The 27,519-nt window shown below is 40.4% G+C and overlaps 1 protein-coding gene across 7 annotated transcripts in view; it reads left to right on the top strand.

Moving 5' to 3' along the window:
• The window catches only part of ATP8A2 (ATPase phospholipid transporting 8A2), a 460,631-nt gene that overhangs the window by 132,058 nt on the left and 301,054 nt on the right, over window positions 1–27,519 (top strand). For all 7 annotated transcript variants that reach the window (XM_070749818.1, XM_070749817.1, XM_070749821.1 and 4 more), the window contains 7 exons: window positions 1,462–1,544; window positions 3,650–3,699; window positions 5,167–5,236; window positions 7,227–7,311; window positions 11,341–11,480; window positions 14,585–14,723; window positions 21,616–21,680. In XM_070749818.1, coding sequence (XP_070605919.1) covers window positions 1,462–1,544; window positions 3,650–3,699; window positions 5,167–5,236; window positions 7,227–7,311; window positions 11,341–11,480; window positions 14,585–14,723; window positions 21,616–21,680 — 632 coding nt within the window. The remainder of the gene's footprint in view (window positions 1–1,461; window positions 1,545–3,649; window positions 3,700–5,166; window positions 5,237–7,226; window positions 7,312–11,340; window positions 11,481–14,584; window positions 14,724–21,615; window positions 21,681–27,519) is intronic.

Raw genomic sequence — 27,519 nt, 5'->3', positions numbered from 1 at the left:
GAATACAGTGGTACCTCTACTTAAAAACTTTTCTAACTAAGATTTTTCTAAGATTTTTTTACCATTTTCTACTTAAGAACCCGAACCCGGAAAAATTTTCCAGGAAATTTGAGAGCGGCACGAAGGCCTGGCCAGTTTCCTGACATTCCCCCTTTAATCCCGGCCATCTCGGGCTTTTCTGGGCTGCCAAGAGGAGCCTTTCGGTGGCACTCCACCTCTCACCTGCCTGGGTTTCTCTCTCTGGCGCAGTGTATGTGATGCAGCCTCGCACCGGGTGTATGGGAGGCGCATGCTCCTCCTCGTGGCCTCAGACTCCCTCTTTTTTTTTAAGCCTTAAAGTTTTGTATTTTTTTGATTCCTTTGACCTCACCTTCTTCCTTCGGCAGCGACTGTCCTCCTCTTCTTCTTTCTCCTCCTCCTCCCACACAAATTCCAAGCTTTTAGTTCTTTCCTACTGGGTTTGCACGCATTATTTGCTTTTACATTGATTCCTATGGGAAAAATTGCTTCTACTTACAAACTTTTCTACTTAAGAACCTGGTCATGAAACGAATTAAGTTCTTAAGTAGAGGTACCACTGAATTTATTTCTGATGAAAGGAATTTTTCATAAGGACCTATGGAACTATATAATTTCTTATGAATCCAATGACATATGAATCAAAAATGATTTATTATATAACTGTGTAATTATTGTTTTGACACTTTGTCATGCTTTATTGTTGTTTTTACCATAAAATTTGAAAATAAAAATAAAAATTATATATTCAGTAATACCTCGTCTTACGAACTTAATTGGTTCCCGGAGGAGGTTCGTAAGGCAAAAAGTTTGTAAGATGAAACAATGTTTCCCATAGGAAACAATGCAAAATCAATTAATGCGTGCAAGAAACCCACACACACCCGCAAAAATGGCGCTTCGCTGGGCGTCACCGACGGGCTGTCGTCTTTTGTAACAGCCGGGGGGCTTCTCGGCGTCCTCCCAAACCCGAACGCCAAACCCAAACTTTTGCTGAACTTCTGGGTTCAGCATTCGGGAAGCCGCCGAGATGCCCCGCCGCCCGACTGTCACCTTTTGAAACAGCCGGGGGGCTTCTCGGCGTTCTCCAGAATGCCGAACCCAGAAGTTCGGCAAAAGTTTGGGTTCGGCGTTCGGGTTCAGGAGAACACCGAGAAGCCCCGCCGCCCAGCTGTCAGCATTGCAAAAGAGCCATGGAGCTGCCGGCCGGTCGGGAGGCTCAAACGGAGATGGGGAATCCCAAAAGGGAATTCCATGGGCGGAGCTTTGACGTCACGGAGACGTCCTTCCTGGCCGGCCGAAACGTGGACCCCGGGTTCGTATCTCGGAAAGTTCGTATGACAAGGGGTTCATATCACGATGTACCACTGTATATATATATATATATATAAAGAATCCAACTCTATTCCTACGTTTGTAATGACAAACTCTTTCTCTTCTCAGATGAAGGCGCTTTAGTCAAAGGAGCAAAAAAACTTGGCTATGTTTTCACTGGGAGGACACCACGTTCTGTCATCATTGACGCGGTAAGAGTGTGTGGAAAGGAAGTATTGTGGGATTATTCCCAAATTCTTCTATAAGACTGTCCTGGAAATACTGCAGAGAAATAGGGCAGACAAAATATCCCTGAGAAAGTCTATCTATTTCACTGACTCACAACTCTGATCATGTTAAAATGCATGGACTTCAGTTCCCAGAATCCCTCTGGGGATTTTCCAGCCAACTCTGGCTGGGAAACTCTGTGGCAATTCTGGGACTTGAAGTCCACATCCAAAAGTTGCCAGAGTTTAGGAACACTGTCCTAACGGGTTACTGTATTTTTTGGAGTATAAGATGCACACACACACACACAAAAGAGGGTGCAAATGTCGATGTGTCTTTTACACTAAATAGAGCCATTTTTTCCCTCCCAAAGCCAAAAATGGGGTGCGCAGAGAGTTTGGGAGGCCTGCAGAATGCTCCTTGGGGGTTTGGGGAAGACAAAATGTCCCAGTTTTTGTCATATTTTTGCAAAAATAGGAATGTTTTTGCCTTCCCCCAGCCCACAGGAGCACTCTGCAAGCCTCCCAAACCCTCTGCGCACCCTACTTTTGCAAAAAAAAAGGGGGGGGGTGAAAAATGGGCCATTTTCACAAAAATGTGCGTTTTTCTTGAGCATTTCTTCCAAATGTCATATTAATTAATTTTGAAATGGCCAAGTGTATAGGTAGATATCCTGCCTTGGATTATACTGTAGTCTCTCCAACAGTAGGCTCTCAGGTGCTCATAAAATTAAGATGAAAAATATATCGAGGGAATTATGTTTTCTCCTGGGCTTTTACTAACTGGGCATCCAGTGAGGATTAAACAGAAGCAGTGCCAACCCTGAGCCACCGTTGACAATAAAGACGGCTCAAAAACACAACCAAGAGAAAGGTGGAAGAAATGTTTAGATGCACTGAGAAAAAGGCAGATGATTATAACCATCTTAATGGAGGAGCAAAACCTTTAAGGAATTTTCAGTGCAGCATTTTAAATTCTGAGATAGCAATATGTTGAGTTGCAGAAAATATTCCTTTTGGCATGTTCTTTTCTTTTTAAATATTTTTTTTATTAATTTTCCACTTTTAAAAAAGAAAACACCATAGTAAGTACGGGAGAAAATCAAAGAAAATTAAATTAATAGTAGTATATACAGATATTAGCGTTATATTAGCATTAGTCACTATATTTATATTATATTAATTATACACCAGACTACAGTGATACCTTGTCTTACAAACTTAATTGGTTCCGGGATGAGGTTCTTAAGGTGAAAAGTTTGTAAGACGAAACAATGTTTCCAATAGGAACCAATGGAAAAGCGATTAATGTGTGCAAGCCCAAAATTCACCCCTTTTGCCAGCCGAAGAGCCCGTTTTTGCACTGCTGGGATTCCCCTGAGGCTCCCCTCCATGGGAAACCCCACCTCCAGACTTCTGTGTTTTTGCGATGCTGCAGGGGAATCCCAGTAGGGGAATCTAGAGGTAGAGTTTCCCAGTGAAGGGAGCATCAGTGAAATTGCAGCATCAGAAAAACACGGAAGTCCTCGAAACCCCACCTTCAGACTTCCGTGTTTTTGTGATGCTGTGACTTCGCTGAGGCTCTCCTCGCTGGGAAACCCCACCTCCGGACTTCCATTGCCAGCCAAGCGCCCATTTTTGCACTGCTGGGATTTTCCTGCAGCATTGCAAAAACGCAGAAGTCTGGAGGTGGTGTTTCTCATGGAGGGGAGGCTGAGGGGAATCCCAGCAGTGCAAAAATGGGCGCGCTGGCAACAGAAGTTCGGAGGCGGGGCATGCCAGTGGAGTTGGCTTGGGTTTGTAAGGTGAAAATAGTTTGTAAGAAGAGGCAAAAAAATCTTAAACCCCGGGTTTGTATCTCGAAAAGTTTGTATGACGAGGCGTTTGTAAGACGAGGTATCACTGTATATGTCTCAAGTATATAAATGTTCTTAAGAATATAAGTACATGGTTGTGCCCAGCAGAGGGAGCTATTTTCACATGTATATTTTTAAAATATGGATACTGTATTTGAAAACAATGCTCTTCTTCCAGTGTGTATTTTTACTTTTTCTTTTACTAAAGTGTGTTTTATTCTGTTACGATTCCAGCTAGGAAAAGAAGAGACATTTGAGATCCTCAATGTGTTGGAATTTTCAAGGTAATTGGTTTTTAATGGCAATTGCAAGAAATAAAAGAAAGGAGACACCAGCAATTAAAATAACTTTTTTTTGTTTCATTTCATTTGTTGAGTTTATATTTCATTGGAATTGTCTTTGGTTTGAAATCTTTGAAGGGCTGCAATATAAGCTGCATCTGATTTGGAGAGGTTTCAAGGGATCAAATCCTATTTGACCTCCGTTAATAGATTATTTACCTTTCATGGGCAGTACTGAGAATTAATAGGTCATAATTAATATTAAAGAAGTAATAGAACTGAGAAATAAATCTTTGTCTTATCTGCAGATTGACTTATCTGTGAGCATAGCTGTCTGGAGAATTGTGGGAATTGAAGTCCATAAGTCTTAAAGTTGCGAAGTTTGGGAACCCCTGATATATAGCAATTTATATTTAAAAAATATAATATTCACATTTCATGCATAAACAAACAAATAAATAAAACTTGCGTGTAAGCCCTTCTGTGGATAAGCCCCAGCCGTCAATTTTTAAACCAAAACATCATGAAAAATGCAGGTTGTCTTATTTACAGGTGGCTCGTTTTTCACGGTATTTGAGTTAAAAATTGAGGTTTGGCTTATATGCAAATATGGATGGTATTTTCTTACTGCAAATAACCATCCTGTCAGTCTTACTGAACCTCACTTGCTGTTTTCTTTCTTCATCTCCCACTCCTAAAAGTTTGCAGTTTGCCTGCTATGGTTTAATTTAAAAAGTACATTCCTAAAATGAGATAGATACAAGAACTGAAAACAAGTTACGAGAACTGAAAAACATTGCACTTAAGCTACACACACACACACACCAGCAGTGGGTTGCTCCTGGTTCGGACCTGTTCTTAGAACTGGTACCGGTGGTGGCTGGAGGCTCCGCCCACCTGCCCAGGAAGCTTCTGCGCATGTGCAGAAGTGTCACATGGGTGTGCAAAACAGTGGGAATCTAACTTAGAACCTACCACTGATGCACATACACACACCACATTGTGCTGTGATATACTCTGCTATGCTATATATCTGAAAATACGTTTGGTACGGTTTTTAAGGCATCAGGTTAGAAACTAGGAGACCATGAGTTCTAATCCCACCTTAGACACAAAGCCAGCTGGATGACCTTGGATCCATCATTCACTTTAAACCCGAGAAAGGCTACTGCAAAGCACTTCTGAAAAACCCTACTAAGAAAACTGCCAATATTTCTTGTCTAAGATTAAATCAAAAGCCTCAATGAATAAACACATCCATCCATCCAACCAACCAAACGTCCATCCATCCATCCATCCAACCATCCATGACATTATTAACTAATGATTAAATTACTGTCACTTTGTGTTTGTGGAAATACTGGCAAAATTATTCCATAAATATCTTCCACCGTTTAATGGCTACTTTAATGATTATTAGCAACAACAATAACTTCCAAAAATTAAAATGAATGTTTGTCTTATTTCCAGTAATCGAAAGAGAATGTCTGTAATTGTTCGGACTCCAGACGGTCAATTACGTTTATATTGCAAAGGAGCTGTAAGTATCTTGCCTATTCACAAAATAATTGTGTGGTAGCCCATATTCTCTGGCATGTGTAAATATTAATGACAATAGTACTGTGGAAAATTGTCCATTGTTTATGTATCAAAAATTTTAGTATCCATACAATGTGGAAATTTGGGGTGTTCAAAATATCTGAAATGAACTAAGTGCGAAAAATGACCTAGGTCAATGGTTCTCAACATTTTTTTCACCATAGACCAGCAATGGGTTCCTTACTGGTATGTGCCACACTGCACACTGGCAGTGATTCGCTTAAGAACTATGGCAAGAAAGGTCATAAAATGTAGGAAAAGTCAGCAAATGTCTCATTTAACAACAGACGTTTGGGGCTCAATTGTGGTCATAGACATAACTCCTTTCCTACAGATTGGACAATGCATTCCTAGTTTATCATTATCCACAAGAGCTACTACTTTCTTACAATGAAGAACAATTTTTCACATTGTTTGACATTTTAAAAATCAGAACCACCTTTGCTATTATGTCAGACTTTTCATTGGTAGTAAATTGTGACGCCACAGAAACTCAAGTTTGCAGCTAATTAGTACCCAGAGAAGAAACTTTACACCCTCAACGTGGCTAGATAAGTTGTTTTGTTGCATATAGGGCGGGGGGGGGGGGGGTGTCATAGCTACTTCACAACAGAAGACTCAAATCTTATATTAATGTCAGTGGTTCCAATTACGGAGAGGGCCGGCATACAAATCTAATTAATAATAATAACAACAATAATAATAAAATAATAATAATAATAATAATAATAATAATAATAATAGTCTACGGAGAGGAGTGGCATACAAATCCAATTAATAATAATAATAATAATAATAATAATAATAATAATAATAATAATAATAATAATTAACATCCGAGAAATAAATCAGAGTCTAAGGCCTGGCCTTATTCCAAGTTCCAATTTATTAACAGAGTCATATTGGCACGAACTGTAGGTAACCCAAAAGTAACTTCCCCTACAGTTCTCCACCCAGTTTAAAGTTCATCCCCTGTCCCCACACCCACAAGTTCATCTCATGGACCACTCTGGTTCGCTCAATGCCCACGATCCTTCCAATTCAAAGTGTTGGTTATGACCTATAAAGCTCTACATGGCATCAGACCAGAATACTTCCGGGACCGCCTTCTGCTGCACGAATCCCAGCGACCGATAAGGTCCCACAGAATTGGCCTTCTCCGGGTCCGTCAACTAAACAATGTCATCTGGCGGGGCCCAGGGGAAGAGCCTTCTCTGTGGCGGCCCCGGCCCTCTGGAACTAACTCCCCCTGGAGATCAGGATTGCCCCCACCCTCCTTGCCTTGAAAACTCACCTATGTCGCCAGGCATGGAGAAACTAATATACCCCTTAGCTACTATAATTTATGTATGGTTTGTTTGAGTTGTATGATTATTTTTTATAAGGGTTTTAAACTTTTTTTTTAAACTATTGGATTTGTATATTGTGTATTGTCCTGTTGTGAGCCGCTCCGAGTCCTCGGAGAGGGTCGGCATACAAATCTAATAAATTATTATTATTATTGACTTCCGGCTGGTGCTGAACAAAGAATGACCTTGAATCCTTGAAATAATTTGTTGTGGCTAGTATTCTTCCCTCTCATGCAACCATCCCTCCCAATTTCCCACAGTACTATTGCATACCACATTCTAGCTTGTGACAAGCCAAAGTCTGCAACTCAAAACGATGGCTTCGGCCTGACAATTAATATGTCAGCCCAAGTTTTAAATCTTAGCCCTTTTTCTTCCTATACTTTGAGTTAATAGAATCTTGGTTGTGCTTTTCCCGATCTTAAGAATATTTACTCCATATTTAGGCAAAGATTGTGTTACTTTGGATATTACTGGTTTCTGTCTTATTAATTTTATCCCTTATAGATGGACAAAATATCTCTCAAAAAAGAAATACAGGCATCATTATGGCAAGTATTTATATACTGTTTTTGTTGACAGGATAATGTCATTTTTGAGAGATTATCCAAAGACTCAAAGTACATGGACCAAACTCTATGTCATCTTGAATATTTTGCTACAGAAGGTAAATATTTTTTTTATTTAATTATTTATTTGTAGCTCTCTAAATATCTGCTTATTGATTTATTATTGCTCTTCTCAAGTAGCAACGTGGGCTGTTCTGTAGCTAAACAAATTTTATTTCGGAATACATGAAATGAGAAAGTTTGGAAAGTTCAGAGTTAAAAATAAGCATGTGTTATCCAGTCCTGCTTTTAGAAAATGATATACTGCTCAAAATAAATAAATAAAGGGAACACTCAAATAACACATCCTAGATCTGAATGAATGAAATATTCTCATTGAATACTTTGTTCTGTACAAAGTTGAATGTGCACAACAGCATGTGAAGTTGATTGTCAATCAGTGTTGACAGTTTGATTTCACAGAAGTTTTATTTACTTGGAGTTATATTGTGTTGTTTCAGTGTTCCCTTTATTTTTTTGAGCAGTGTATAACTGAGACATCCTTCTTAGAAAACAAAAATTTGACAAACTTAGGTTTCTCCTTCCTTCCTTCCTTCCTTCCTTCCTTCCTTCCTTCCTTCCTTCCTTCCTTCCTTCCTTCCTTCCTTCCTTCCTTCCTTCAGCTTTTGAATCAGTTTGGCATAATAAACACATTATATTAAACACCCTACATTTATACATATTTCTATGCAGGTTTCCCCAATGCATACTTGTTGTGGTTGGCTCTGGGCCAGCTCCTGCAACAGGGAATTTGGATGTTGGTTTAGGGGAATCCTCAGGGTCACAGAAACTTGTATTATTGCCAGCAGCTTCTGATAGTGAAGATTCATTGCCAAGGTCAGACGGTGGGGAAGCAGAATCAGACGGAGAAATGCCAGCTCATTAGTTAATGATCCCATTAGTGAGCCATCAGACTCAGAGGAGGATCAGTAGATAGATGCCCGAATGCGCAGGCTCATGGCTAGAAGGGACCAACTGCGCAGGTATCGTCGGAGATAAGAGAGAACACCTGTTGCTGGGGCAATTAGGTTAATGGGGTTGATGATAAATTTTGGGCATTGGGGAGTGAGCATGTGGGTGTTTATTCATTTGGAGAAGGATCATTGCCAAAGTTTGGGCTATTCCAGGACTTCTGTTGACTATTTGGACAATTCACAGTTTACTCTTGTGGACCCAAAGAGGGGGGAGCTGTGCGGAATCACAGCTGCCTTAATTGCTCTATTTTGTTCCTGCTTTTGACTGCATTCCAGGACTGTTATCTGGATGAGAGAAATTTGACTCTGCTTAAACATGTGTGCTTTTAACACTGTTTCAGATAAATTGCTTTTACTTCTTCTGATGCCACGTGTGTATGTTTGACTTTGCATTCCTCTCTCACTGGGGGCTGTTAACGAGAAGCCCGGCATAACAATACTTTTTTTTTAAATAAATTTTTATTATAATACAAAGATTAAAAAGAGCAGGCATATGATGTTGTTGATTTTAGGAACATCTTCCAAATTTCATAGTATTTTGATTCTTCTTTATTTTTAAGTTTTTGGGTTAATCTGTCCCTTTCTGCACAGTCATATATTTTTTTTATCATTTCTCTTTCTGATGGTGGTTTCTTCTTTTTTCCAATTTTGCGCTATTGTAATTCTAATTGCAGTAATCATATGTTGTATTAAATAATAGTAGTCTTTTTAAAGTTTTTGATTGATTATGCTTAGAAGAAAGATCTCTGGTTTTAATATCAGTTTAATTGTAGTAATTTCGAAGATCCACATTTTAACCTTTTTCCATATCTTTTTTATTTGGGGGCATGTCCACCATAGATGAAAAAAAGTCCCATTTTTATTTTTACACCTCCAACAATTTGGTTTCAGGTTTGGATATATTTTGGCTAATCTAGCTGGTGCTAGATAATATAACAATACTTTTGTGTGCAATTTTCCTAATATTATGCACATGTATGTATTTTAATCTGGTTTATATAAATGTGAAGTTCATTTTACATTCACGAAATACATCTAATGATATTTAAATATACACATAACCCTTTCCGTGATATGTCCATATTTCACTAGAGAGCTACAATTCTTCAAATTGCAAATATCAAAATATTTGCAGATCAGTGGCACATTGATTTAGAAAAACAAGAAATGCACAGACACAAATAAAACACACTCGGTTTTAATCCTTATAGTCACAGCCGTGAATTCCTCTATTGTCTTTGCTATTCCAGATTTCATAAAGTTGCAAAATTAGTGTGACAGAAAAATATAATAGGGAGACAAAAGAAGCAAAATGTTGAAGAAAGTTAGAGTTACTCATTACATTTGCAGCCTTTTAAAACTAGTGTTTGGCTCTAGGCAAAAGGTATTTCGAAATGTAGCTTAGCTCATTCCTACATATATTATTCAAGCCAGCGGTGAAATGAACCTTGTTGAAAATGGACTTTGTGTGGACTGAGATTTTATTTCAAATGTGAAAAAGAAAAAAAAATATTGGAGCGATGCAATAGACATGATACGTCTCAAGCCATTAGGTCTCCACAGATGTTAACTCTCTTAAAGGCTGAAATTGATAATGAGGCTGATGGATGAAGGAATGATCCGTGTAATTCTCATTTTATAAATGTTTAAACACTTTTTTTAGAGCAAACTACATCAATGCAGCCCATATTTTTCCTGGATTTCTTTAAGAGTCAATCTCTGTGTCTAACCGCAATGAGTTTTGTTATGTGGTATCAATCTTTTATACCAATCTCTTATTGATCTGAGTGCTCTCTTATATAGTAAATGTTTAATGGTGCTGCACCTCGGGAAGAGCCTTGTCTCTCCTTGTGCCTGAAAATTTTATTTTTCTTTGTTTTGGGATGTAACTTTTCTGTTTAATATGGCAACTTCTCCCATTTTTTAATACTCGATGGGCAATAGTAGACAAATAAATTACACCAAAGTTGGTGTTCTGTCAGGCTCTCTGGCAGACTCCTCCCAAAAATTCACAGGTACAAATTTCAGACACACACACACGTTTGAAAATTCAAAACAATGTTCTTTATAATGAAAATTCACTTAAACCAAGCCCTCTTTTGGTATAGCAAAGAGCACTGGTCTCCAAACAAACTGGTAATTTATACAAGTCCCTTATCAGTTCTGTGATACTTAGCTTGCAGCTGTGAGGCAATTCACAGTCCTTCCTCTTTCACAAAGTGAAACACACTTTGCTCTGGTTTAGTTTCAAAGCAGGGAAAAATCAGCACACAAAAGGTCAAAGTCAGTAAAGCAGTCATGAAACACAACGATCAGATAATCCTCCACAATGGCCAAACCCACAGGCTGCTATTTATAGCAGCCTCACTAATTACCACAGCCCCACCCAACCACAGGTGGCCTCATTTTCTTTGATAATAATCTCTCAGTTGTTGTTGCCTATGCATCGCTCTCCTCATGCGTGGCTGTATCATTAACTCTTGTTCTGAATCCAAGGAGGAGCTAGATAATTGATCTCCTTCTGAGCTGTCTGCCACACTCTCCTCCTCCCTGTCACTCATGTCTTCTTGGTCAGAGGAGCCTTCATCAGCAGATTCCACCGGGGGGGACAAAACAGGCCTGCAGCATGTGGATGTCTCCCCCACATCCACAGTCCTTGGGGCAGGAGCTGGGCCAGAGCTAACCACAACAGTTGGTGAATAGAGACAGTGGCCCTGTAAAAACCATGTTGTCCATATTCCAAGTGGAAGGAACTGTTCTGCAGATTATTGTGGCTAAGTCATTTACTTTGAAATCAAGGAAAATAGCATGTGATTGTTTTGCTTTTTGGAAAAGAGGGTTAACGCTATTACCGTATTTTTCGGAGTATAAGATGCACCTTCTTCCCTAAAAGAGGCTGATAATTCAGGTGCATCTTATACTCTGAATATAGCTCTAATAATATTACTCTAATAATTTTGAAAATCAGCTTCTGTTTGGAAAGGCAATTTGGGGGTTTTCGGGATACACCGAATTTGTTCATTTACACAATGTTTGGTTTTCCTGTCTCACATTTAAGCCCAATTCCTAACCTCTCTAGATATTTGGGTTGAACTTCTATATTTCCTTTTCTAGGTTTGAGAACTTTGTGCATCGCGTATGCAGACCTATCGGAAAACTCTTACCAGGAATGGCTGGAGGCATATAATGAAGCCAGCACGAATTTGAAAGACAGAAGTCAAAAGTTGGAAGAGTGTTATGAGATAATTGAGAAGGTTAATAAACACAATTTTGCTTCTTTAAATTTGTACTCCCTCTTTATTCAGATGTTGTGCAATTATGCCTGGGACAAAAAAAGTTAAAAATTGGATACCATTTGAATCCAAGTTTTACACAGCTAAGGTGATTATATTTGCTTGGAGAAAAAGTATCTCCAAAATGATGTTTGTTACTTAAATCTAGGAACTAGTTGACTATTATTCATTTGTTCAATCAGTTGCTAGTCACTGTATACAGCTGAATGGAGCTTGGGCTTTGCTTGTGTCATAGGAGCCATGCCTGAAGTGTCCCCAACCTCCAGTTGCTGCTATTCATTGTTGTGTCAGAAGGAAATAGCTTTGGTCATTTGGAAACTTCTTTGCATATGAAAAATACGCAACTTTGTGAAGTTAGATTTGGAATCAACCATTGCTATTGGGCCAACCTTCCTCCTGGTCCATTAAAATGGAAAGGGGAGTTGTCCATTGAATAAAGAATTGGCAGCATAAAACATTTAATCTTAAATACAGTGATACCTCGTCTTACGAACTTAATTCGTTCCGTGACCAGGTTTGTAAGATGAAAAGTTCATAAGACGAAGCAATTTTCCCCATAGGAATCAATGTAAAAGCAAATAATGTGTGCAACCCCATCCCAAAAGTCACCCCTTTTGCCTTGTGCCGCTGGAATTCCCTTCATTTTTGCCGGCGCTGCTTTGAATCCCAGCGAGGGTAGCTTCAGGAGAATCCCTGTGTTTTGGCTGACAACGGAAGTCCGGAGGTGGGGTTTCCCAGCGAGGGGAGCCTCAGGAATCCCCACGCTTCAGCTGACAATGGAAGTCCAGAGGTGGGACATCCCAGCAGCAGCGGCTCGGGTTCGTACGGTGAAAATAGTTTGGAACAAGAGGCAAAAAAATCTTAAGCACCGGGTTCGTATTACGAAAAGCTCATATGAAGAGGGGTTCATAAGACGAGGTATCACTACTGTTAATGTAATTGCTGTGGATAGCTGTCTCTCTCTACATGAGTTTCTGGATGCGGTGATTGGGTTGATGGTGATCTTGAGTTATTTTAATCTGCCCTCCTTGGATGTGAGCAGAGTTATAAATGACTCAGGAATTCATGGCTATCATGGCAACCATGGACCTGGTCAGTGGTGGGTTCCTACTGGTACAGTAGGGGGCGCCATTCCGGTAGCGGCCTGCCGATTATGCAATTTGTGGCGACAGCTCCAGTGCTGTCTTCTCTGGTCTGTCATGTGGTGCTAACTTTTGGGGGCCTTTTTTTTGCTTCCTGCGCATGCGCAGAAGCAAAATCATGTGAGGGGGTGCTTGTGTGTGTAAGATTTCAGGAATTTTTTGCTTCCGGGCATGCGCATAAGATGGAAAACACCAAAATTGCATATGTGCACATCCCCTCACAAGATTTTGGTGCATTTTGGCTTTCTGCGCATGCTTCCTGTGCATGGCTTTTGAAGATCTGATTCACAAGGAAGAAAAGCACACACCTCAGCTATTTTGGGTTTTTTAGTTTCAGGCAGTGGTGATGCTATCTGGCTGCCAATCAATTTCCGGTCACAATTCAAAGTGTTGGTAATGACCTATAAAGCCATACATGGCATTGGACCATAGTACCTACGAGACCGCCTTCTGCTGCACGAATCCCAGCGGCCGATTAGGTCCCAAAGAGTCAGCTTTCTCCGGATCCCGTCGACAAAACAGGGGACCCAGGGAAAGAGCCTTCTCTGTGGCGGCCCCGGCCCTCTGGAATCAACTCCCTTCAGAGATCTAAACAGCCCCCACCCTCCTTGCCTTCCATAAGATGCTGAAGACTCACCTCGGTCACCAGCGGTGGGGATGATTACCTCTCTGACCTCTGTAGTATGATTAACTGGGTTGAGTGTGTACGAGTGCATAGTTGTGATTTTATGATATGGATTATTTTATATTAATGTTTTTAAATTGACTTTTTAAATTTAATATTAGATTTGTAATGTATTGTACTACTGTTAGGTTGTGAGCCGCCCCGAGTTTTCGGAGAGGGGCGGCATACAAATCTAATAAATAATAATAATAATAATAATAATAATATTTATTATTATTATTATTATTATTATTATTATTATTACTACTACTACAGTATTGGTTTTTTAATCTCAGGCAGTGGTGATGCTATCTGGAATTGGGGAGGGGTTGTTATCATCATTTCCCTATCATGGACAGCCACCTCTAGTTGGAGTTCTTTAGAGGTGTCCTTAACCACAGGACTTGTACTATTGGTTCATGATAGAGAAGCAATGGACCCAGAAGGAACTTGGGTTGACTGGGGACTCTTGTGTATGGTTTGGTCCTCAAAGCATATCAGGAGCACTTTGAATAGTTTGAAAGAAGATAATTAAAAGCAAGATTGTTGGGAAGTGTCAGGTAACCATGTCTGCCGCACGAATCCCAGCGACCGGTTAGGTCCCACAGAGTTGGCCTTCTCCGGGTCCCGTCGACTAAACAATGTCGTCTGGCGGGACCCAGTGGAAGAGCCTTCTCTGTGGTGGCTCCGAACCTCTGGAATCAGCTCCCTCCAGAGATTAGAACTGCCCCTACCCTCCTTGCCTTTCGTAAGCTCCTCAAAACCCACCTCTGTCGTCAAGCGTGGGGGAACTGAGACATCTCCCCCTGCCTATGTAGTTTTAGTGCATGATATGACTGTATGTATGTTTTTTATATTGGGGTTCCTTGTTTTTAGATTTTTTAAATGTACAATTGCTATTTTAGATTTTAAATTATTAGATTTGTCAATACATATTGTTCTTTATCACTGTTGTGAGCCGCCCCGAGTCTGCGGAGAGGGGCGGCATACAAATCTAATAAATAATAATAATAAATAATTTCATTTAATTCACACTTGACATGGTAATTCTGCAGGCTGTTGATCTTTTAAAGTTGCAATTACTATTATTTCTTTTAGCCAAAGCAGAATGGTATTCTGATGGTTTCTGAAAGGGCTACTTTTATGCTTATGTGTTCATCAGCTATATTGGTTTGTCAGCAACAAAAATTAAGCAAGACACAACTTGCTATCATTGCTTTTTTTACTTTTGAACATAAGTCCATTTCTTTCTCCTTCAGGAATTGCTGCTTCTGGGTGCAACAGCCATTGAAGATCGCCTTCAAGCTGGTGTTCCGGAAACAATATCTACTCTAATAAAAGCAGAGATCAAGATTTGGGTACTAACAGGGGACAAGCAAGAAACTGCTCTCAATATAGGTAAAAACTCTTCAATTTTCCCGGTGAAGTTGTCTTTTGCAAATGTCACCAGATATAAATTGTAGATCCTGAGGTTATGATATAAATGAAAGATTCCTGCTGTCAGTGTTCCAGATAGCATCCGAAATGGCCTTCCTCCAAAATGCAATTTATTAGCAGAGCCATGTTGGCACACCTGGGAGAAACTTGAATCTGAAGTCCTGTGGGTTTCTCCACTCAGTTTAAAGTTCATTCCCTTTTTCCCACATCCGTAAATTCATCATGTGGCCCAGTCTGGTTCTGCCAGTGTGTCCAATCCTCCCATCAACTTATTTTATTTATTTATTTGTTTATTTATTGGATTTGTATGCCGCCCCTCTCCGCAGACTCGGGGCAGCTAACAATGATAAAAAACAACATGTAACAATCCAATTTAATAAAACAACTAAAAACCCTTATTATAAAAACCAAACATACACACAAACATACCATACATAACTTGTAATTTATTTATTTATTTATTTATTTATTTATTTATTCGATTTTTTTATGCCGCCCTTCTCCTTAGACTCAGGGCGGCTTACAACATGTTAGCAATAGCACTTTTTAACAGAGCTAGGCTATTGCCCCCACAATCCGGGTCCTCATTTTACCCACCTCGGAAGGATGGAAGGCTGAGTCAACCTTGAGCCGGTGATGAGATTTGAACCGCTGACCTTCAGATCTATAGTCAGCTTCAGTGGCCTGCAGTACAGCACTCTACCTGCTGCGCCATTCCGGCTCATGGCCTAGGGGAAGGAATATCCTAACTCCCCCATGCCTGGCGACAAAGGTGGGTCTTGAGTAATTTGCGAAAGACAAGGAGGGTGGGGGCCATTCTAATCTCTGGGGGGAGTCGATTCCAGAGGGCTGGGGCCGCCACAGAGAAGGCTCTTCCCCTGGGGCCTGCCAAACGACATTGTTTGGTCAACGGGACCCGGAGAAGGCCAACTCTGTGGGACCTTATTGGCTGCTGGGATTCGTGCAGTAGAAGGCAGTTCCGGATGTATTCTGGCCCAATGCCATGTAGGGCTTTACCAACACTTTGAATTGTGACCGGAAACCGATCGGCAGCCAGTGCAGGCCGCGGAGTGTTGCAGAAACGTGGGCGAATCTAGGAAGCCCCACGATGGCTCTTGTGGCCGCATTCTGCACGATCTGAAGTTTCCGAACACTTTTCAAAGGTAGCCCCATGTAGAGAGCGTTGCAGTAATCGAATCTCGAGGTGATGAGGGCATGAGTGACTGTGAGCAATGACTCCCTGGCCAAATAGAGCCGCAACTTCCAGGCAGGTGCTGAACAAAGGATGACCTTGAACATCTACAAGAAATTTGTTATGGCTACCATTCTACAACCCTCATGTAGCAGCCCTTCCCAAATTCTCACAGACTAATATGCTCTACATTGTAATATGTGGCAGGCCAAAGTCTCCACCTCAAATGATGGCATTAGCCTGACAACTGATTTGGCTAGTAACCTGACTGATTGGAACTCTATAGGAGACAGTTAAAGAGTGGACTAATTAGAAAATTCCTGGAATTCCTTAAGGCAGATATTGTATCCATAATTCCAAGGAATGTTATTAGTGCAGGCAACTTGAATGATTCTAGCATCTCATTTTATATGTATGTATTAATTATGCTACATTATGTTACTTCAATGGATAATAAGGGTGTACATGACATACTTAGAGAAATCTAACCAATGAAACAATTACTGCAAAAGTGTCAATGCAAATTGCCAAATATAGTGTATAAATCAAAGATTTTTCTTTTAACGGAGTAAATGGGGGAGAGAGAACCAGTCAAAATAGGATAGAAGGAGCAATTGTGAGCAATTTCAAGTGTATAAAAATAATAAATGATCTATATTCAGTGTTGTATAAATAGGGTATAAACCCAAAAGGATAATATCACAAAATCATTAAAAACCTGAAAGTTCCTGTGGTTAAATCACTTTTCCTCAATAAAACTTAGTCACTTTCATTCTGACATATAGACTAAATAGTAACTAAAACCCAACAATTATATAGCATCTTGAATTTAATTTTAAAAATCAATAATCCCCAGTGACAGTTGCAAATGAAATCCAAACAGAATGTTAGCTGGTTTCTAAGTGTTTAAATGGAGCTTAATATCACCTTCCTAATATTTTCATTACAGTATTAATATTTTTATTCCTGTGTTAAATGAATATTCCGTCTTTGCCCCATTGCTTTTCAGCTCCAGTTTTATTTCTTTATTTGAAGGATTGATTGATTGATTAATTGATTTCTATAGCTGCCCATCTCAGTCAATGACTCTGGGAAGCTTACAATACAAACAATATATTACAATATAGAAACCGATAGATAGATGGTAGGTAGGTAGGTAGGTAGGTAGGTAGGTAGGTAGGTAGGTAGATAGATAGATAGATAGATAGATAGATAGATAGATAGATAGATAGATAGATAGATAGATGGGTAGATAGATAGATAGATAGATAGATAGATAGATAGATAGATAGATAGATAGATGGGTAGATAGATAGATAGATAGATAGATAGATAGATAGATAGATAGATAGATGAGTTGATAGATAGAAGATAGATAGATAGATAGATAGATAGATAGATAGATAGATAGATGAAAGAGTTGATAGATAGAATATAGATAGATAAAAGAAAAATAGGTAGGTAGTTAGGTAGGTAGGTACAGATAGATAGATACCGATAGATAGATAGATAGATAGATAGATAGATAGATAGATAGATAGATAGATAGATAGATGAGTTGATAGATAGAAGATAGATAGATAGATAGATAGATAGATAGATAGATAGAATATAGATAGATAAAAGAAAAGTACCGTAGGTAGGTAGATAGGTAGGTACAGGTAGATAGATACCGATAGATAGATAGATAGATAGATAGATAGATAGATAGATAGATAGATAGATAGATGAAAGAGTTGATAGATAGAATATAGATAGATAAAAGAACAATAGGTAGGTAGGTAGGTAGGTACAGGTAGATAGATACCGATAGATAGATAGATAGATAGATAGATAGATAGATAGATAGATAGATAGATAGATAGATGAAAGAGTTGATAGATAGAATATAGATAGATAAAAGAACAATAGGTAGGTAGGTAGGTAGGTACAGGTAGATAGATAGATAGATAGATAGATGAGTTGATAGATAGAAGATAGATAGATAGATAGATAGATAGATAGATAGATAGATAGATAGAATATAGATAGATAAAAGAAAAGTACCGTAGGTAGGTAGATAGGTACAGGTAGATAGATACCGATAGATAGATAGATGATAGATAGAGAATAGATAGAAGACAGACAGATATTTCTGCCTTCTCCTGTAAATAGTTTAATATTATCACTGGCCCTTTTCTCTTTACATCTCCAAGGGAAGTGTATGTATGTATGTATTTGAGTGAGAAATCAATCCTGATGCAAATCTCCTTGCATAATTTAATGTGAGCTCTTGCTGATTACTGAGGAATTCAATAGAATGTGTCTTGCTATTCTCCAGTTCCACTTGTCAAGTGGCATCTTGCATGGTATGAAAGATGTAAAATAAAACAGCAAGAAGAAGCTTAGAAATTACTGTTCGCTGCTGCAGCTGTTGTTCCAATCAAAAACTACCAAAAAATCCCTTTCAATTAGTTATACCAAATTTGTAACAGTTTAGGTCCACAGTCATTCTCAGGGGAAAAACCAGGTCTCACTCGATGAATAATCCTTAAAGCTGTTATTTCTCAAAGAATTTTTAAAAACATAATTTGGCATGCCAGACCTCATTCCAGCTTTATGAAATTGTTCAGCATACAGGTCTTTAGAGAGACATTATAGAAACTCACTACATTTGTCTATAGTTGGTTTTTACTCTTGATCAAAAACTTTCATCCTCCCCCAAATTTTATTCAGTTTTATTCAGATTTAATCTAATAATTTATGTTCATCAACGTTACTATTCTTCATTGTAGGTATTGTATGCTTTTGTAAATAATAATAATACAAATAATGTTCAGTTAAGACCATTTATCTGATAGTTGCTGGTCGGATACATTATACATATACATCGAATCATGATATGTTTTAGTCTAAGTTTGTTGGAGAAATCAACAAACAAATACATTTATTCAACAAATAAATCACAGGGTGAAACTCAACAGGATTTGATAGGTTCTGGAAAACCGGTAGTGGAAATTTGCTGGAAGTTTGTTCCAAGGATCTACTACTCTTTCAGTAAAATAATATTTTCTCATGTTGCTTTTGATCTTCCCACCAACTAACTTCAGATTGTGTCCCCTTGTTCTTGTGTTCACTTTCCTATTAAAAACACTTCCCTCCTGGACCTTATTTAACTCTTTAACATATTTAAATGTTTCGATCATGTCCCCACTTTTTCTTCTGTCCTCCAGACTATACAGATTGAGTTCATTAAGTCTTTCCTGATATGTTTTATGCTTAAGACCTTCCACCATTCTTGTAGCCCGTTCAATTTTGTCAATATCTTTTCGTCAACCATCTTTTGAACCAAAAGATGATGTTCCAAGGTCAGCTGTAGTTTAAACAATGTCATCTGACACAAGGAAGTATGTCTTCTTGGTCATGGTACCTGCCTTCTGGAATTAGATCTCCAAGCTATCCAGATGGGTCTCACCCTAATGACACCCTATTAAAGACCTGGTTATTGAACTTTGGAGCAGGATGGTGGTTGAGCCCCTGTTGGATTTGTTTGTTCCAATATTTATCTTCAAGTCGCTCGTGGTTTCTTTTTCTCTTCTTTTTCTTACTTTTTAAACTGTAATCTGCAGTCTAGAATCACTCCATGAGTGAGATGGACAGTCATTAACTTTTATGTATTAATACAATACCGTGCAGTGCAGTATAATACACAATAGGAAATGGACGATCTCTAGATCGGGAGTCTCCAACCTTGGCAACTTTAAGACTTGTGGACTTCAACTCCAGAATTCCTAAGACTGCTTTGCTGTTGAAGCCCACAGGTCTTAAAGCTACCAAGGTTGGAGATCCCTACTATAGATTGCATGAGTAAATAAAACCATGATTTATTTAATACAACGTAGCTGGCTCAGTTTGCGTAACAATGTGAGCCATAGACTATAGTTTACCAATCAAAGTGCCTTGGTTTTCATAACACTTTAAGCCAAACACAAACACAGTAAGCAAATAACTTGCAACCTGTGTCAGCAAAGCAGGCCCTGTTATTTTTCTTGGGTTTGCAGTGACTGGGGAAATGATGCAAAAATGGTTTGTTTGATGATGTCACTGCATACTTTTATTTTGCCATTCGTATAATTTATTGCAGAGGCACCATCGTAAGGGCATCTGACTAGCCACTATGGAAATAAAGTGGATGTATTACATAGTCCAGCCTTCCTCAATCCAGTGCTCTTCAGCTCCGTTGAGACTGAGCAATTTCTAGAGTGCACAACCTTTAAAGTTAGCTGACGGATGCTAATTTAGGGATAGGCTGTTCTGCCTGATTCAGCACAGCTCTTTTTAAAAACTATACACCGCTCAAAAAAAATAAAGGGAACACTCAAAGAACACATCCTAGATCTGAATGAATGAAATATTCTCATCGAATACTTTGTTCTGTACAAAGTTGAATGTGCACAACAGCATGTGAAATTGATTGTCAATCGGTGTTGCTTCCTAAGTGTTGTGGTTAGCTCTGGCCCAGCTCCTGCCCCAAGGACTGTGGATGTGGGGGAGACATCCACATGCTGCAGGCCTGTTTTGCCCCTGGTGGAATCTGCTGATGAAGGCTCCTCTGACCAAGAAGACATGAGTGACAGGGAGGAGGAGAGTGTGGCAGACAGCTCAGAAGGAGATCAATTATCTAGCTCCTCCTTGGATTCAGAACAAGAGTTAATGATACAGCCACGCATGCGGAGAGCGATGCATAGGCAACAACAACTGAGAGATTATTATCAAAGAAAATGAGGCCACCTGTGGTTGGGTGGGGCTGTGGTAATTAGTGAGGCTGCTATAAATAGCAGCCTGTGGGTTTGGCCATTGTGGAGGATTATCTGATCGTTGTGTTTCGTGCCTGCTTTACTGACTTTGACCTTTTGTGTGCTGATTGAAACTAAACCAGAGCAAAGTGTGTTTCACTTTGTGAAAGAAGGACTGTGAATTGCCTCACAGCTGCAAGCTAAGTATCACAGACCTGATAAGGGACTTGTACCAATTACCAGTTTGTTTGGAGACCAGTGCTCCTTGTTATACCAAAAGAGGGCTTAAGTGACTTTTCATTATAAAGAACATTGTTTTGAATTTTCAAATGTGTGTGTGTCTGAAATTTGTACCTGTGAATTTTTGGGAGGAGTCTACCAGAGAGCCCGACAGAACACTAAGTGGACAGTTTGATTTCACCGAAGTTTGATTGACTTGGAGTTCTATTGTGTTGTTTAAGTGTTCCCTTTATTTTTTTTGAGCAGTGTATTTCCATCTCATACTTCACTGGGCATGTGTTTCTTGCACACAATTAAAAGTGTCATAAAGGCTATGCTGGGGAGCTCTTGTACATTCTGTTATTCTCAGATTCTCTGCAAATCTTTACACAATTTAGAAATGTCCATTAGGATTTATAGTTATTTATATATTAAACTTGCACAAAAGCTGACCTGCCAACTCATGCAAATTTACCAATGAAGAAAGGGAGGTTGATTGAGAATTTAGGCTTTCTAGCCTGATTCTATCCTTTCACTCATGATGATAGGATAACTGAAGAAGATGCTTTGCTCTTTTTAGCATGAAGAAAATAAGATAAGTTTTTTTTTATGAGCCCTTTGATGATATTTTCTGATACTACCCATTGTATGTTGATTATTTCTCTAGGATACTCCTGCAGGCTTATTTCCCAGAGTATGACCCTCATCCTTGTGAATGAAGATTCTTTGGATGTAAGTGGAATTCTACCATTCTGTTTGATGTAAATACTGTCATTGTTCTAAGTTTAACAATACAACTGAGAGAGGGGAAGTCTGTGAAAAGGCCATGTTTGAACACATAGGAAAATGATCCTCTGCAATTAAAATAAAATATTATCTCTCCCCCCGTCAATGTTTCCTGCTTTGAGGTGATATAGACCATTTCTAAGGAATCTTCAAGAACAGCTGGTCATATTACAGGGAAAAGGCACTCAAATGCATTTTTAGAAGGCTGTAGAGTTTAATTAAGTACCTTAAGAAAAGTAAATTGAAGTACCTTTGAAAAGTGTTCGGAAACTTCAGATCGTGCAGAATGCAGCTGCGAGAGCAATCATGAGCTTCCCCAAATATGCCCATGTCACACCAACACTCCGCAGTCTGCATTGGTTGCCGATCAATTTCCGGTCACAATTCAAAGTGTTGGTTATGACCTATAAAGCCCTTCATGGCATCGGACCAGAATATCTCTGGGACCGCCTTCTGCCGCACAAATCCCAGTGACCAGTTAGGTCCCACAGAGTTGGCCTTCTCCGGGTCCCGTCGACTAAACAACGTCGTTTGGCGGGACGCAGGAGAAGAGCCTTCTCTGTAGTGGCCCCGACCCTCTGGAACCAGCTCCCCCTGGAGATTAGAACTGCCCCCACCCTCCTTGCCTTTCGTAAAGTTCTTAAGACCCATCTCTGCCATCAGGCATGGGGGAACTGAGATATCTCCCTCGGGCCTATATAGTTTATACCAGAGGTCCCCAACCGCCAGTCCGTGGACCGGGACCGGGCCGTTGGGGTTTTCCAGCCGGTCCGCGGCGCCGCTGCCCTCCCGGCAGAGGACATTATGCAGGACAGGGTGGGGCGTCGGGCAGGGCGGGGAGAATCAGGAGGCTCCTTTGGCGGCTGGGGGCTGCCTGGCTTTGTGATTTTGGCTGGGGGGGAGTTAGGAAGGTCCTACTTCTCCCCCCCCAGCCAAAAACTCAAAGCCTATCTGCTGGATACGGGCGATGAGCGGGACGAGCGGTGCCGAAGCCGGTGGCTGTGGCAGCTGCTGCAAGAGGCTTCCGCGCCGCTCTGTCACACTCATCGCCCGTATCCAGCAGATAGGCTTTGAGTTTTTGGCTGGGGGGGGGACTTAGGAAGGTCCTACTTCTCCCCCCCCAGCCAAAAACTCAAAGCCTATCTGCTGGATACGGGCGATGAGCGGGACGAGCGGTGCCGAAGCCGGTGGCTGTGGCAGCTGCTGCAAGAGGCTTCCGCGCCGCTCTGTCCCACTCATCGCCCGTATCCAGCAGATAGGCTTTGAGTTTTTGGCTGGGGGGGGGACTTAGGAAGGTCCTACTTCTCCCCCCCCAGCCAAAAACTCAAAGCCTATCTGCTGGATACGGGCGATGAGTGGGACGAGCGGCGCGGAAGCCTCTTGCAGCAGCTGCCACAGCCACCGGCTTCGGCACCGCTCGTCCCGCTCATTCCCCGTGTCTGGCAGAAGCTGCTGCCCGAGTGCTCTTGGCCGGCGGGATTCAAAGGGGAGAATCAGGAGGCTCCTTTGGCGGCTGGGGGCTGCCTGGCTTTGTGATTTTGGCTGGGGGGAGTTAGGAAGGTCCTACTTCTCCCCCCCCAGCCAAAAACTCAAAGCCTATCTGCTGGATACGGGCGATGAGCGGGACGAGCGGTGCCGAAGACGGTGGCTGTGGCAGCTGCTGCAAGAGACTTCCGCGCCGCTCTGCCCCACTCATCGCCCGTATCCAGCAGATAGGCTTTGAATTTTTGGCTGGGGGGGGGAGAAGTAGGACCTTCCTAACTCCCCCCCCAGCCAAAATCACAAAGCCAGGCAGCCCCCAGCCGCCAAAGGAGCCTCCTGATTCTCCCCGCCCTGTGGAGAAGTGTGGAGGGCTGCGTCACTAAGCTCCACCCCTCCATAACCCCACCCCCATATGACCAAAGCCCCCCCCACCGGGCCATGGAAAATTGGTCTAGCTTAAAGCCGGTCCCTGGTGCAAAAAAGGTTGGGGACCTCTGGTTTATACAAGGTATGTTTGTGTGTATGTTTGCTTTTAATAATGGGGTTTTTAGTGTTTTTTAAATTATTAGATTTGTTCTTACATTGTCTTTGTTGTTGTTGTGAGCCGCCCTGAGTCTACGGAGAAGGGCGGCATACAAATCTAATTATTAATAATAATAATAATAATAATAATAATAATAATAATAATAATAATAAACAGTATAGAGAGGGCAACAATGATGATTTAAGTGACTGGGTATTTGCTCTTGAGAAATACAATAGGACTCTTCAAGAACCCTTCGGAGAGGAGCGGCATACAAATCTAATAAATAAAATAAATAAATAAATAAATAAACAAACAAACAAACAAACAAATAAATAAATAAATAAATAAATAAATAAAATAGTATCACGCAGCAATCAACCATGATTTCTTTTCAAGTATTGTTGGTATAGGACAGTCCTTCTCAAATAGTGGGGTGCGTCCCTTGATGTTGTACATACTCCTGGTCAGTTGGAGGATGATGAAGAACTTGAGGACTCTGATACAGATAGTGTTTATGAATTAGTGGTGGGCCCGGGGTTACAGGTAGTAGAACAGGTGGGAGGCCAGCAACAAGATGGGGCTATGAGTCCAGAATCTAGCGAGGAAGAATCAGACGTTCGCTGGGTCGATCCTAAATTTAGAAGGGTCCAAAAACGTAAGTAACAGGTGTTTGGAAGAAGATATTAAGGGGATGAATGGGTTAAATACTGAAGTGATGTATTTGGTACGTCAGGGGGTCAGTGGGGAAGAAGGGTGGAGTTTCAATGTTGTAGAACAAAAATGGAAGGTGTTCCCATTCAGCTCCCAAGCAAGCAAACTCATTCTGTGTTATTTTCTAGTCATCTCTGCTGTTTTTGAATCATGCTTTGAGTACATAAATCTTGGTGAACGGAGGAGGCTGGGAGGAATGAAAAAGGAATGTAATTAGAAGAGATAACGGGAGAACAAGAAATGTGCTAGTATGAAGTGTATTTTGAATACGGAAGGAAGAGAATAAAGATGGAGTTTCTTTGTTTATGAAATACCGCATTTAGTAAAAGTTATTTGTAATAGCTAAAAATTCTACCAGAAACCAGAACAGTGTTGAAACTCCCTGTTCTGGTACAAGCTCAACTTTTCCCAGTCAGATAACTCAGCACAAAGAGATATCACAGATCATTTTATTATAGGAATTCTCACAATAACTCACAGTTATGATGTGATTCTTCTGTAGTATAATCTTTCCCATTGTGCAGGTAAAAAGAGGTTGAATTGACCCAGGCTCTAGGTGTAGTTGGCTGAGTTAGTGAGTGAAGACAAAGACCCTGTGGATTGTTCTCTTCAATTACACCTCATCCTGAGTCAGAGCCAATAGGAATACACAAATGTGGTCACATGTAAAACTACATTACCCAGAGTGCAATTTCACTACATTTCCCCTAATGCAATATCTTAAAGAGACATGCCTAAATACAGTCCAACTATCTCTGTCTCTGGGGACAGCATACTCCCCAACTTTGAATTAATTAAGAAATTCAACCAGCCAGCTCAGGAGGGCCAATTTAGCTAATGATGTTCAACTGTTAACACAAATGGTAACTACTCTACAGGCACAAATCATCGCATTACAAAATCAAGGCGCAACCCCCGTGCAACCACAAGTAATCATTCAACCAAGGCCAAAGATTTACTTAGCTAAGCCATCCGTTTTTACAGGGGCAAGAGATAAACTTGATGTATTTCTACAAGAATGTCAGAACTTTTTCAATTCATCTCCTGAGGACTTTGCTTGGGATCCTATGAAAGTCTCTTTCATGATAAGTCTGTGTAAAGGTGCTGCATTTGAGTGGGCAATGCCCTTTTTAGCAGGGCAGGATCCAATCAGAAAATAATTGAGAAACACTGCTGTAGGAGATGAAATAATCAGGATCTTAATTTATAGAAGATAAATTCTAGTTCGGAAGTGTCAGGTCAGTTCTATAGTGGAACTAATTAATGAAGTGGTAAGTTCGCATCGGCTGGATAACTTCAAGCAGACAATTTATCTATCTATCTATCTATCTATCTATCTATCTATCTATCTATCTATCTATCTATCTATCTATCTATCTATCTATCTATCTATCTATCTATTAGAGTTGAAAGGGACCTTGCAGGTCATCAAGTCCAAGCCCCTGCCTGAGCAGGAAATCCTACATCACCCCAGCCAAATGGCAGTCCAATCTCCTCTTGAAAGTGTCCAAAGTTGGGGAGTCCACAACCTCCGCTGGCAGGCCGTTCCACTGCTTGATCGCTCTCACTGTCAGGAAATTCTTTCTTATCTTCAGGTTGAATCTTTCCTTGGTCATTTTCCAACCGTTGTTCCTCGTCCGGCCCTCTGGTGCCCTGGAAAACAGTGTGTCCCCCTCCTCTCTGTGGCAACCCCTCAAGTACCTGTATACAGCTATCATGTCCCCCCTAGCCCTTCTTTTTACTAGACTATCCATGCCCAGTTCCAGCAACGTTTCCTCGTATGACCTGGTCTCTAGTCCCTTTATCATTTTAGTTGCTCTTTTCTGCACCCTCTCTAGAGTCTCTATATCTTTTTTGAAGTGTGGTGACCAGAACTGGATGCAATACTCCAGGTGTGGCCTGACCAGGGCCTTATAGAGTGGTATTATTACCTCTCTGGTCTTGGAGTGTATTGATAGTAAATTGAATAGACAGGTTTTGTAAATGCCTTAATTTGGATCCTGCACTAAGCTGGAATTTTCAGTGGCTGAAATAATTTCTACCAATTCTGTTTTTCTCTCCCAGTTCAATGCAGTTGCTTTGTCTGTGGGATGGTAATCATAACCCCAAATCAAACTGAATCAAAATCTGCTCTTCCTGCAGCAGAAGTCAGAGTTTCATAGGGAGGAAAGCTACCTTAAACAGGAATTCTGATCTATCCCTTCCTAATGCTGCATTCAGCCCAGCCAATAAAGCTATGCCTGGAAACTCAAAGAAACCCAGAAGAAAGCAGTTACACTTACAAATTAAAACCAGATGTTTTACTGGATCTAAGAATACATAAACCCATTGATTTCAATGGCTTAAGCATGCGTAAGTCTGTTGATTTAGTCCAGGGGAACTAGAAGGGTACACACACTGTCAAGTACTTATGTATGCCTAAGCAGCTCATTTGGATTTGAGCCATAATGAATTGAACGTAATAATTCACATATGCAATCCATAGCAATAAAGTGCACTTTAATCAGAATAATTTGGTTTGGGGGTGGTTGCCAAATAGCAAAAGCCAGATTATGTGACCCAGAATAAATTACTTCAGGTTTAAAATTGGTCTGTAGGGTTTCTTTCCCCCCCACTTAAGTGGTAGAATAACACAGAGTGAGAACAATCTTAAATTCTCAGCTCGTACAGTATGTAGCAATATATTTTAGTCTGCTAATAAATAATTAGGGAGTTGGTTTTGATAAGTTGCTTTGTTGGTCGTTGTCTTATTTATTTCATTGTTAGATATGGCAAGAGTTTTCGGCTCCAGTTAAAGAGATGACTATACTAAATTAGCCTTGCATGTGCACTATAAAAAGTGAATAAGTGAAAAAGTAATAACCAAAAGCCAACGTAGGTTTGTCAAAACTGATCATGCCAGACTAACCTTATATTGCATTCTTTGACAAAATGATAAAATTAGTGGGCCAGGGGAATGCTGTTGATATAATTTACTTGGATTTCAGTAAGGCATTTGATAAAGTAGACCATAACCTACTACTAGATAAATGTGGGTTAGACAGCAACACCACCAGATGTATTCGA

This window comes from Erythrolamprus reginae, chromosome 4 (genome assembly GCF_031021105.1).
Source record: "Erythrolamprus reginae isolate rEryReg1 chromosome 4, rEryReg1.hap1, whole genome shotgun sequence".
NCBI lineage: Eukaryota > Metazoa > Chordata > Lepidosauria > Squamata > Dipsadidae > Erythrolamprus > Erythrolamprus reginae.
The sequence above is the reverse complement of the archived record's forward strand: the minus strand, read 5'-3'. Positions and strand labels throughout refer to the sequence as shown.